We start from the raw sequence: 10,892 nt of genomic DNA on the forward strand, positions 1-10,892 counted from the left end.
TTTCATAAGGGATCTTAACGCTGCTCGGTGAGTAACAGGTGAACGCCCTTAAGTTCTTGTTTCTTGTTCCTTAATTTCTGTTGGTGACGGTCGCGGAAGATTTGCTGCCCAGTTCTTTTTCTTCAAACTACCACAGGCTAATCTCAAAATCAATCTATTATCAGTTTAGGAGATATATTTGATCAGATCTAGTGGCAATAAATGGCGATGGCAACAGTTCAACGGGGACCACAATCGTCGCAACCACATTCTCTATCCAAATCATCTCCTCGAACCACAGGCCTCCCATCACCTTCTCCCATGTCTCCAACAAAGATCCCAACGAGAGCTACCTCAATACACACTCCAAGTGTCATGGATGATCTTCGTGGGAAATATCAATCGCAGCTACAAAACAAATTAATGGAGGCTAGAAAACAAGGAAGTTTATCTCGTGAATTTGATCACTCTACTATGAAACCTGCTGCAGTGACTTATTCAAGTAGAGGACAAGTGTCTGAGTATGCTTCTGGAAACGATTTCACGTCGATGCAACAACAGATGCAACAGCAGCCAGATTATCCAGAAAATGATCTAGTGACAAGAAGAGGAACTCTACGTGCCTTTTTTGCGGAAGTCAGACAACGACTAGCGAATGGTGAAGAGGCTCCTCCTATGCCTTCCTTTTCATCTAAAACAACAGCATCGTCAAATCAACAACAGTCAACTCAGCCAGGAAAGAGAGACAGTTACATAGGGAACGATAAACCAATCCGTGAATTCTCATCAAACCCAACATCAAGATCAGTTGGTGTTGCTCGTCCAAGAGTTACCAGTATTTGGGGTGGTGTTGAATCTGGATCTGCTATTCAACAACAGCACCAACAAGTTATACAATCACCATCATCACAGTCACACTCTCCAGCAAATCGTAGTATTCCAGATCCATATGGACCACGGGGTTCTATGATACCGTCTCCACAAACTGCTCCTTCGCGTGGAGCACCGTGGAGTCCGGTAACTTCAGCAGCACCACGAGACGCATTTGCTACTCGACCTGCTAGATCTGCTCCTCTCAATAACACGAGTAATAATCATACACCACCACCAGTTAAATGGGATGCTAATGGGCATAAACTGGGTCCAGATGGAAAGCCTGTTAGGAGGACCAAGTCGCATGTCACACCGAATAGCCAACGCGCTCCATTAGTTAATGAGTCAGTTTCAGCAATTATACCACCAGCAACGAATTTTATGGAGGCTGCTGAATCTCATAGACCTGAGAAAAAGTCAACGGCAACAGTCAAAAGACATACATCACTACACAACAACAAGGCAGCTGAAGAAGTAGCATCGTATTCAGGGTCGATGGGGCTAGCAGTTGATACACTGCGTGATGACAATGTAGAGTCAAGTGCTAGTACATTAGCTCCATCAGCAATGCAGAAACTTGCGCGGTCAAAGTCTTCAAAGTCTCGACCTCCTCGTGTTGAAGACTCGTATGACGAACCTGTTGTAGAATCACCAGCACCAAAATCAAAATCAAGTAGGAGGCCACCACAAGTCAAGACTGATTTCGATACAAGCATATCAGCACCCACATCACCATCCACACTCGACGACAACATCAACGATGGTCGAGTACCATGTCATGTATGCCATCGTAGATTTGCTGGTGACAGATTACAAAAACATCAAGTTATTTGTGAAAAGAGTGCCGCCAAGAAATCTGGTGGTGGTGGAGCAGACTTTGATACGTATAACAATGTGGAGCCTAAATCACCAACACGACAACAACAAGGAAACTCGTCAAATTCAAATTCACCGACACGTCAAGAATACGAAGAACCATCTACGCCAACGCTAGTACGCAAACCTGCCATCAGACGACAAAACAAGTCGCCACCAGCTGCTACCCAACAACAACAAAAAGACGCACAAGACGCAATCCGACATACTGAATTCAGATCATCGTCACCACCAATCCCAACTCTCCAAAAGAAACCTGCCGGCGCCATCAACAGTTTCGACGAATACCCCATAGCACCATCAAACAACCCGAATCCATTTGGTCCAGAAGCAGTAGCACCAGCCAGGAATCTACATTTCGAAGAATGTAGAGCATGTGGACGATCATTCGCACCAGACAGAATCGAGAAGCATGAATCGATATGTGGTAAACCTGCCACGAATAAAAAGAGAAAGGTCTTTGATCCGAGAGCTATGAGGGCTAAGGGTACCGAACTGGAAGAGTATGCTGGTAGTAGTGGAAATAGTGGATTGAAAAAAAAGAATAGTATGGGTGCCAAAAAGTCTGCTGCTGCTGAACGACCTATTGAAGCTAAAGGTGGTGAAAGTAGCTGGCGTGATAAGCATGGTATGTGACTTGATAATCTCCTATCAAAGTCCGCTTTTTTGGTCATCACTAACCACTATGTATTTCCTTCAACAGACGAACTGATAAAAGCCCTCCGAGCAGCAAAAGGCCTCCAAAACCATCTCGCTGCCGGTGGTAAAGCCTCTGACCTCCCACCTCCAGAACCAGCCAAGAACAATGGTGTCGAATGTCCTCACTGTAGTCGCAAATTCGCTGTCGCGTCTTTGGAACGTCATGAACCTATATGTGCAAAGACAGTACATAAACCGAATGGACCACCTGGCAAACGTGGCGGTGCTAGTAAAGCAAGCACTAAACCAAACCCAAATGCTCCAATGAGAAGATAAGATTTCGAAAAGTCAAATGTAAAAGCCTTCACCAAACACAAAAACACGCACGACTCATTAGTAATTAGAAAGCATGTTGCTTTATATAATGGATTTTGCTTATGACACTTGCACAAAGAACACGATAGACCTCTATGACAAATATACAACTGAACCTCAATCCTCAAACACAGTGTATCTTGTTCCTTGTTTGTGAGGAGTTCTACACACAGCTAACTTCCTCACATGGTCCATAAACACTGTGAACGACACACGATCAGTAGTCGCAACGCATTAAGCGTTGGTTGGTTCATGGTCAAGGCTTTTTTAAGCCTGGTTGTGCCTAACGTGTGAATGACATGATAAAGTGAGTTTTGACGTTTTGAGGTACTTTGTCTAATTTTTACATGGTCGTCTCAACCAAAGGCTTCAGCTGTCATTCGTTCAAACTTGGACTCGTAGATGTCATATGCATTCTCATCAGGTGGAGTATCAAACACTTGCAAGAATTGACTCCTTCTCTCATGGAAACGTGAGTTGAGGGAGGATAAACAAAAAAGGGGTTTCAGGTAGATGGAAGGGGTAATCGTCTTAACAATGTGCAAGGATTTGACACTATGGAAATTAACAAGAAGTTACTTTAACACAACGAGGTCAACAAAAAAACCGAGCACCCACTGGACGAATGAACATTCCGTCAAGCTCACCTCAACGCATCAGTACCACCCTCAATTTCAGCCCCCAATTCAGTACAACAGCAGGTTGTTGATCAACTGAATGTCACTTTCATTCGAGTTGAAATCCGTCAAACCAAAGAGGTCAGGTCATCCAAGCCCTGCTCTTGCCGGTTTTTTGCCGACAAGACAATCACTTTCTCACACAATAGTACGAGCCCTCAATAAGCTTTGCCCAATATGATGCTGATAACTCGTGGTGATTTAAATTAATCCATGCCTTCCGGGTTGAGATGTTGCTAGCAAAAGGATGCAGCCTAAAGGTGTACCTCTACAGATTTCCTATGCGAAAGCAAACAAAAACCAAAGACAGCTTCTTGTTCGAATGATTGTGGTCTTTCATTCGGAGTCGGATCAGTCCAGCTAAACGAGATCGGGTCATAGAAAGCTCATCCACATGGTACTCTTTTGGATTCCGACTCACTCTCTCGCAACAGCGATAACTTTCACTTGGAAATGATTTTATATATGGTTTGGTGCAAACACACTACCACAACAATAGACCTCTATAACAATATACAAACCCATATCCCTTCCTTTCCACATCTTCCTACGACGAGTTCTGCACAGCCAACTTCCTCAAATGCTCCATAAACACCTGCAACGACACATCATCAGTAGGTATAGCCTGCCCCTGTTGCTGATTAGCACCTCCAGCAGCACCATACCCACCAAAATTAGCAGCTGCAGCAGTGGTATGGGTCGTAGACGGATTTACTTTGAATAATAAAAACCTAGCTTGAGATCCTTTAGCATCGGTAACCACAAATCGCGGGATTGGGAATCGCTCAGCTAGTAAATCTCGGGCGTCTGTGTTTGGTGCTTCTAGTAAATCCTTAAAGTTGGCATAGTCGGGTAGTTCTTGGTATCGGGCTTTACGCCATGCGACGATGGTTTCGCCGTGCCAGATTAGGATTTGGAAGAAGGTGTCGAGGAGGAGAATTACGTCAGGTTTTATAGAGATGGAGTCTAGTAATACGGGTTGTGGTGGACCTGTAAAACTATATGACATTAGTGTTGGTTGGATCATGATCAAGGAATTATTCAAGTCTTCCTTGTTCAAGCAGTGTCTAAAGTGTTGAGTAAAGTGCATGAGTGTCGGCGCAAGTCAATCCTTGTACTGCATATGACTGTTTTTGCATCGTCGCCTCGACCCAGCGTTAAGACATCCATAGCAACCAACAACCTTACCTGTAATATGCAGTCTCATCAGGTGAATTATTAAACACCTGCAAGAATTGACTCCTCCTCAAATGGAACATGAATTGAGGATAGATCAAAAAGTTTTCAGACAGACGGAAGGAAGATGGGTCATCCTTCCGATAATCTGCAAACTTCTGACACTAGTTGATGCAAAAAGCAGGTTTAATATTAGTCATCCGCTCACTCATTCAGCAAGAAAAAAAAGCGACCACAGGCTTACCAAACGAATCAACATTCTGTCAAGCCACCTCAATACGTCAGGACCATCATCAATCTCAGCCTTGAAGGTACCGATACGCGCCATGAGCACAGCTGCAGCTTCTTGATCGAATGATTGTGGTATTTCATTCGAGTTTGGATCAGTCCAACTAAGAGGAGTCAAGTTAGACATAATCCATTCACGTCGCGTTTTTTTGCTCTAAAGGCGTACTTTCTCGCAATAGTAGTAACCCTCAATCGATACTGCCCATTAGCATGTTGATAACTCGTAGTGAATTGAATCAGCCCACGACTTCCAGGTTGGATTGTTGCTTGCTGAGGAGATGCGACCTCAAAGTATATTGCCACGGACGTTTTGGGTGTTATGCCACATAACTTCCATGCACTGGTTCCTGCTATTCCAATTTCCTGTGCGAAAGCAAAAAAAAACCCAGAGTCAAACCCGCTGACATGATGTGCGCAGACACCAATCTTCACGCTTACAGTTTCTCCGACCACCGGACCCTTCTTATTGGCAGAAGTAGCAGGTCCAATAAGACCACATACTTTCAATTCGCGGGTTGTCTATTCGAACGAAGTGGTTAGTGTGAGTTCCGTGCAGCAAAACAGGCGACACTGAGTTCCGTGCAGCAAAACAGGCGACACTCCTCCAATCTATACCTGAACATCAAGTAAAGCATTGAATCCCATAGTCAAAGCACCATCAGCATCCTTTGTAAACATCCGAATGAACGACTCCTTGAATATAGTCATATGGAATGCATCACTCAAGACCATAACACCATTCGTATAATTGGGCAATGACTTGATTTCCATCAACCCAATCTGATCAAGCGATCCAACAAAGACATCAACTATAAAACCTTTATCAGCAGCTCGTTTCGATAGCGCTTCATAGAATTTGGATGCTTTTTTGGCGTGTTTGGCTGTATCCTTGTCGAGATCGTGATGAGTTCTGATTGGTTCACGTAGTTCGGGTCCTACTATGAGACCAGGACCTTCTGTGCATGCACCGCCAGAGAAGAGCATGATTCGTGCTCCTGCTTGTTGGAAGCTTGACTGTTGGGGTATGAAATGTTGGAATGTGGGCAAAAAAGAATCCAGGAGCCAGGAAGAATATCAACTTTGAAACATTCTGTCGAGCTCTCACCTCCAACAAACCAAGAGCAACAGATAAAGCAACACCTGTGCATCGAAGTGGACGTCGATCACTGGCGACAGGCCATGGATCACGTTGTAGCTGTTCCAGAATGGCAGTCAATTGGAATTCACATTGAGCAACTGGCAGCAAGAATCTACAATCAAGTCGGAAGAATTGGGTTGAGTTGTTTGGACGTTATAAAACTTAATGAAACAAATCGACGCTAAGAATCGTGAGGCAAAAAATGAAGTCTCTCCAGCACGTCCGAAGACCACCACGTGTCATTCATGCACCATAGTCAGTCTCAACAACAAGCGATAGTATACCTTGAAGCTCCAACAGTTCCAGGCGGTGCACCAGGCTGGCCAGGCCTCACATTAGGCTGTGGCCTAGCAGCAGTCATCCCACCCATCCCCAGCATATCCTGAATCTGCTTTGAGCTATATTCTTTACTCCCTCTAAACACATACGATTTCGGACATTCACTATATCCCAACTCGTGCACTTGAGCCATCGTCCCATAGGTAATCAGTCCCACAAGAGCTTGAGGAGGCAAGAGCGAGAGTGACACGACGAGCGAGTCTTTGAGTGCCTTTAGATCCGATTCGTCCAAGCAGGTGTCTACGACATATACGAATATCGGGGGTTGAGCGGGTGGACGCGAGAGCAGGACGTATTCTATGGTGGTGTATTGGCCTAATAGTTCGGGTGGGAGGTAGTTGTTTGAGATATCCTTGTAGTGGGGAGGAAACTGGTTTCGTTGTAGGCAGAATGGACAAATCCATAGTTTTCCTCGTACGTCGATTTGACTATTTTAAGAGAAGTGTTAGTTACGATGCACTTTGCTTTATCAACGCTTGATGGCAACCCAACAAGTTATAATGTCAGGATGTCATTTTTACCAATATGGATTGAGGACTGCGCGACAAGGTGGTTTACAAGTGACTGGTTCCGCCTGGACGGGCAGTATGCCTTCTCTCTCCTTTAATGGCGTATATAGAGCAGCGATAGGCACCACCATTCGCGTCGCTTCAATTCTTGATGATGGCCAAACATTCCATGACAGACGGACTCCATCACGGTCCTCGTTCTAGATGTAGATAATTATATTAGATCGTTATGTTGGAAGTGCCATTACTTATTAGACTTGCCTCTTCAAACGAACTCATAGTTGCTCGTTTTGTTGGGAAGTGAAAAGTCGAAAGGTGAGTTTGGAAATTTTGGAGTGAGTGAAGGGAGATGCTACAGGCTTCGAACCGACACATATACGCGATTTAAGAATGCAAAATGAGTGTTCTATTTACATCACGCAATTTCGAACTATACATAAGAGTGTGGGCAAAAAAACGATGAGAACAGCCAAGAACGGTCCTAGTTTATATCAGACCACATTCAGAATCCTAGAAGGTGATGCGAAATGTCAGCACAAATCGAGGTACCAATCGGGGACTGCTCTACCATACCATATTTGGAACTACTGGCTTTCTTGCTGGCCTTACGATGAGCTGCCATCTCTTGCAACTCAGACTGTCTCTGTTTTGCTTCAAACGCCAGAGACATGATATTGTGTTTACGCTTTTGCGTCGAGTTAGGTGCCATGTGCTAAAGGGAAAGAACACAAGTGGTTAGAAGTGCAAGGAACAAAAAAAAACGGGGTTTAAGAAAGGATAATGGGAAGTGAGGCTTACCATGTAACTATTCATGGACTCCTTCTTCTCCTTTGATGCCTCTTTAAGAGCCTCATACTGCCATTTATCACCAATCTGTTCGGCTAACGAGACTTCCTTGAGTTGTATTGGCCCTTCGTGTTTGGAGCGACCAGATAACATCCGCATCTAAGATTCATATGAGTGTTCAGCATAGTGCGAGGCAGCATCACACACACTCATAAGGAGACACTTACAGCCTCAGGATCAACAGGATTCTGTAACTCTTGACCATAATGGTATTCCTGTTGTGGCTGATTACCATACTCGTATTGATCCATTCGATATTGATTTGAAGCTGGTACGTAAATCTCCATATCGGGATTCAAATCTACAGGCTTGGTGGTTGTGCTTCTCACTGGTTCGTCAATGGGTTTTGGGCGTTCGACCTCTACCGTACAAGGGATAGTCAGTACCAGTGCGTAGCAAGCGCGAATGATGCGTGCGAACTCACCCAATGTGAAGAAATCAGTCTCTATAGCCTTAGACTCTTCCTTCTTCTTGCCCATTCCTCTAGGTTGAAAGGGTATTGGAGCTGCAGCAGTCTCCGTTTTGACTGATATATTCTTTGGCGCTGGTAGAAATGAGAATAATCCTGATCCTCCAAATGTGTTTGGAGCCACTTTGGGTTTCTTCTTCCTTTGTTCATCTTCGTCGTTGTTGAGTTGATGTCCAACGTCAGGCACGAATATTTGTATCTTCTTCTTGGCATTTCCTGGTGCAATCGATGTATTGCTGCTGCTAGAAGATGTTGTCGATCCCATATTTGCACTGCTGCTATTACTTGGTGGTGGCAACTGAAGCTTGTTGCTTGTTGACGAGGATGGTGCAATGACAGGTTTAGTAGCAGAAGTAGGCTTTGTCGGGGCGATTGGCTGATCTTGATCCTCGTCATCGTCAGATCCATATCCTGCTAGTAAGTTAATCGACATGTTTCGTATCAAAATTCGTGTTTGGATGTTCTGGCCATGTTTTGTTTATTGTGAAGTTACAGCTAAATACAAAGCATGAAATATACGGTGCAAAGTACAATTTAGTACTCAAATTCGGGGGTATCACGTGGACGGGTTTCAATTTTGAAAGTACAGCTTTCCAGACGTGAACATTCGTCGACGGAATGGCATCTTGATGGAGGATCTTACTGAAAACATTATCGAAGCTGAATTGGGTTCGATTCGCTGGTTCCTACATACAGATTATCCAAGTCAGTACTGTTACAAGGCACGCTCATGGAAAGAAACGGCAAAGGGACCTTCAATCTTCCTACCTCCTTGCCCGCGACTCTTTACTATAGCATCCAGCTCCACCAGACATATGCCACCAGAAACTGCGGTTTGATTTAGATGCATTTGAAGTGCGAAAACTATGCAAAACGACATCCTCCTGTCCAGGCCAACGGGCCTTTACGATTCCTACCACTCAATTGATCCACAGGCTCCTTGTAGGATGGATTTTGTTGACGCCTGACCTGAGATGGTCATAGAAAGAGGAGGGTCTTGTACTGTTGATGTTAAATTGTTGATGTCCAGGATGATGGCCGTCCAAGAGAGATATTTCGAGAAGTCACGATAACGAGAATGTTATTATTATTTGAAATGGAAAGATTCCAACTTAAATCACTCTGGTCCAAGGACAAGAGAGAGTGCAAGCATTCCCTTTCCAAGGTGGCGAAGACGACCTTACTTGCACCTGATGAAATCAGAGTAAAACGTATTAAACACGAAATACTTTGAGTATATACCAGTGTGCAATGTGCCCCTTTATGCTCTTACCTGCTTGTTCTTCCTTCCACTATACCAAGTTGGGGTTTTGCAGTTCTACATGACCATAAAACAAATAATTTGGCGTGTTATTGAGCAAGAAACTGTAATCATCCAAACCATAAAGACTAGATCATGTATGCAACCTCTTAGAACTCGTAGAGACTCCAACTACGACGTTTGAAGGATTTTTGGAGCATCGATCCGCATGTTGTGATCTAAAGCTCAAAGCCTGAAGTAAAGACGGTAGACTGTTTATGTTTTGTAGATGTAAGGTATATAGCGCGCAACTGTCTCTACTTGAAACACCAAATCACAGTTATCGTCAGGAGACCAAACATCCAAAACGTGAGCACTGCGCTTGTACATTCTTAGCAAAAACGCATCCATGTACAATACACTTGTATCTCCTAGCTGATATATGCCACTTTTCAACCACTACATCGAAGTTATGCACTCACTAAGCGACCACCACCACTCCGGCGGTTTGTCGGTGAGGCTTATTAGCTACTGTGCAAAAGCACGCAAACAAGTCTTCTAGCGTCGAGAGAGCCTTGCAGATATCGCTAAATCCCATTACATCCTTGAGATGGGCTTGTCCATGTCTCTCTCTATAGCAAACATCCTTCCTATGCTCCTGAACGCCCATTTCCTTCCTCGCACTGCAGAAACACACCTGATACATTCACAGCAAAGTATGCATCTTTATACTATAAAAATATGTATATTAGAGCTGATGAATCCCACTTCTCAACCATTGCATTGAAGTCAAGCACAACCTCGGCTCGAAACTACTTACTTTGCAAAAGCACGCAAGTAGGCCTTATAGCGTCGAGAGAGGCTTCCAAGTATGTCCAGCGTCCAATTCAGATTTCCAGAGTCCAATTCAGTGTTTAAGTGGGTTACTACATGTCTTGGTCTAGGGAAACCAGCCTTGCTAGGATCCTAATCTCTCATTCTTACACCTCACATTTGATAAAACATTACAGAGCTTAACAAAAGCTCAACCCACGGTAAGAACCCACGACAGGAAATCTTTTTCGATCTAATGTCTTTATCTTGATATATTCTAGTACTTCTCAACTTAGTCTTCCACCCAGAAAACTGACTCCTTCATCATGTAGAATTACTACGTACAAAGCATCAATTCAACGCATGTTCGAGTTCATAGAGAAGGAAAGAATCGACAATTTGTTGCGATGCATTGACTGCGCTAATGGCGGGGCATCAACCTCTCTCAAAAACCAGAGCCACGTTAAGATGCAAAAAGGAGTGCCTCGAGCGTGGATCGAACACGCTACCTTAGCATCTTCAGTGCTACGCTCTCCCAGATGAGCTATCAAGGCGCCTTATTCGCTTCGTGAAGACTGTCTTCTTCTTTGCCTAGAAAATGCTCAGTGCAGATCCCCAGTGTGTGGACTGCGTCGCAGTTGGGGAGACCAAACGG

The 10,892-nt window shown here is 44.2% G+C and overlaps 3 protein-coding genes across 3 annotated transcripts; 1 reads left to right on the forward strand and 2 right to left on the reverse strand.

Moving 5' to 3' along the window:
• Positions 1 to 207: 207 nt before the first annotated feature.
• SmJEL517_g04552 (uncharacterized protein) lies at positions 208 to 2,703 on the forward strand (the record flags this gene model as incomplete). The annotated part of the gene is made up of 2 exons (XM_031170480.1): positions 208 to 2,356; positions 2,432 to 2,703. 2 exons carry the CDS (start codon positions 208 to 210, stop codon positions 2,701 to 2,703), a joined length of 2,421 nt encoding a protein of 806 aa, XP_031023599.1.
• A 1,263-nt stretch (positions 2,704 to 3,966) lies between these two features.
• SmJEL517_g04553 (uncharacterized protein) lies at positions 3,967 to 7,000 on the reverse strand (the record flags this gene model as incomplete). Its single annotated transcript, XM_031170481.1, has 9 exons — positions 3,967 to 4,486; positions 4,608 to 4,759; positions 4,840 to 4,987; positions 5,050 to 5,246; positions 5,322 to 5,402; positions 5,499 to 5,897; positions 5,989 to 6,133; positions 6,306 to 6,788; positions 6,882 to 7,000. The coding sequence occupies 9 exons, from the start codon at positions 6,998 to 7,000 to the stop codon at positions 3,967 to 3,969; spliced, it is 2,244 nt and encodes a 747-aa protein (XP_031023598.1).
• A 355-nt stretch (positions 7,001 to 7,355) lies between these two features.
• On the reverse strand, positions 7,356 to 8,617 carry SmJEL517_g04554 (uncharacterized protein; the record flags this gene model as incomplete). The annotated part of the gene is made up of 5 exons (XM_031170482.1): positions 7,356 to 7,379; positions 7,438 to 7,581; positions 7,668 to 7,814; positions 7,883 to 8,076; positions 8,140 to 8,617. 5 exons carry the CDS (start codon positions 8,615 to 8,617, stop codon positions 7,356 to 7,358), a joined length of 987 nt encoding a protein of 328 aa, XP_031023595.1.
• Positions 8,618 to 10,892: the final 2,275 nt, after the last annotated feature.

This window comes from Synchytrium microbalum (genome assembly GCF_006535985.1).
Source record: "Synchytrium microbalum strain JEL517 chromosome Unknown SmJEL517_scf0031, whole genome shotgun sequence".
In the NCBI taxonomy this organism is placed as follows: domain Eukaryota; kingdom Fungi; phylum Chytridiomycota; class Chytridiomycetes; order Synchytriales; family Synchytriaceae; genus Synchytrium; species Synchytrium microbalum.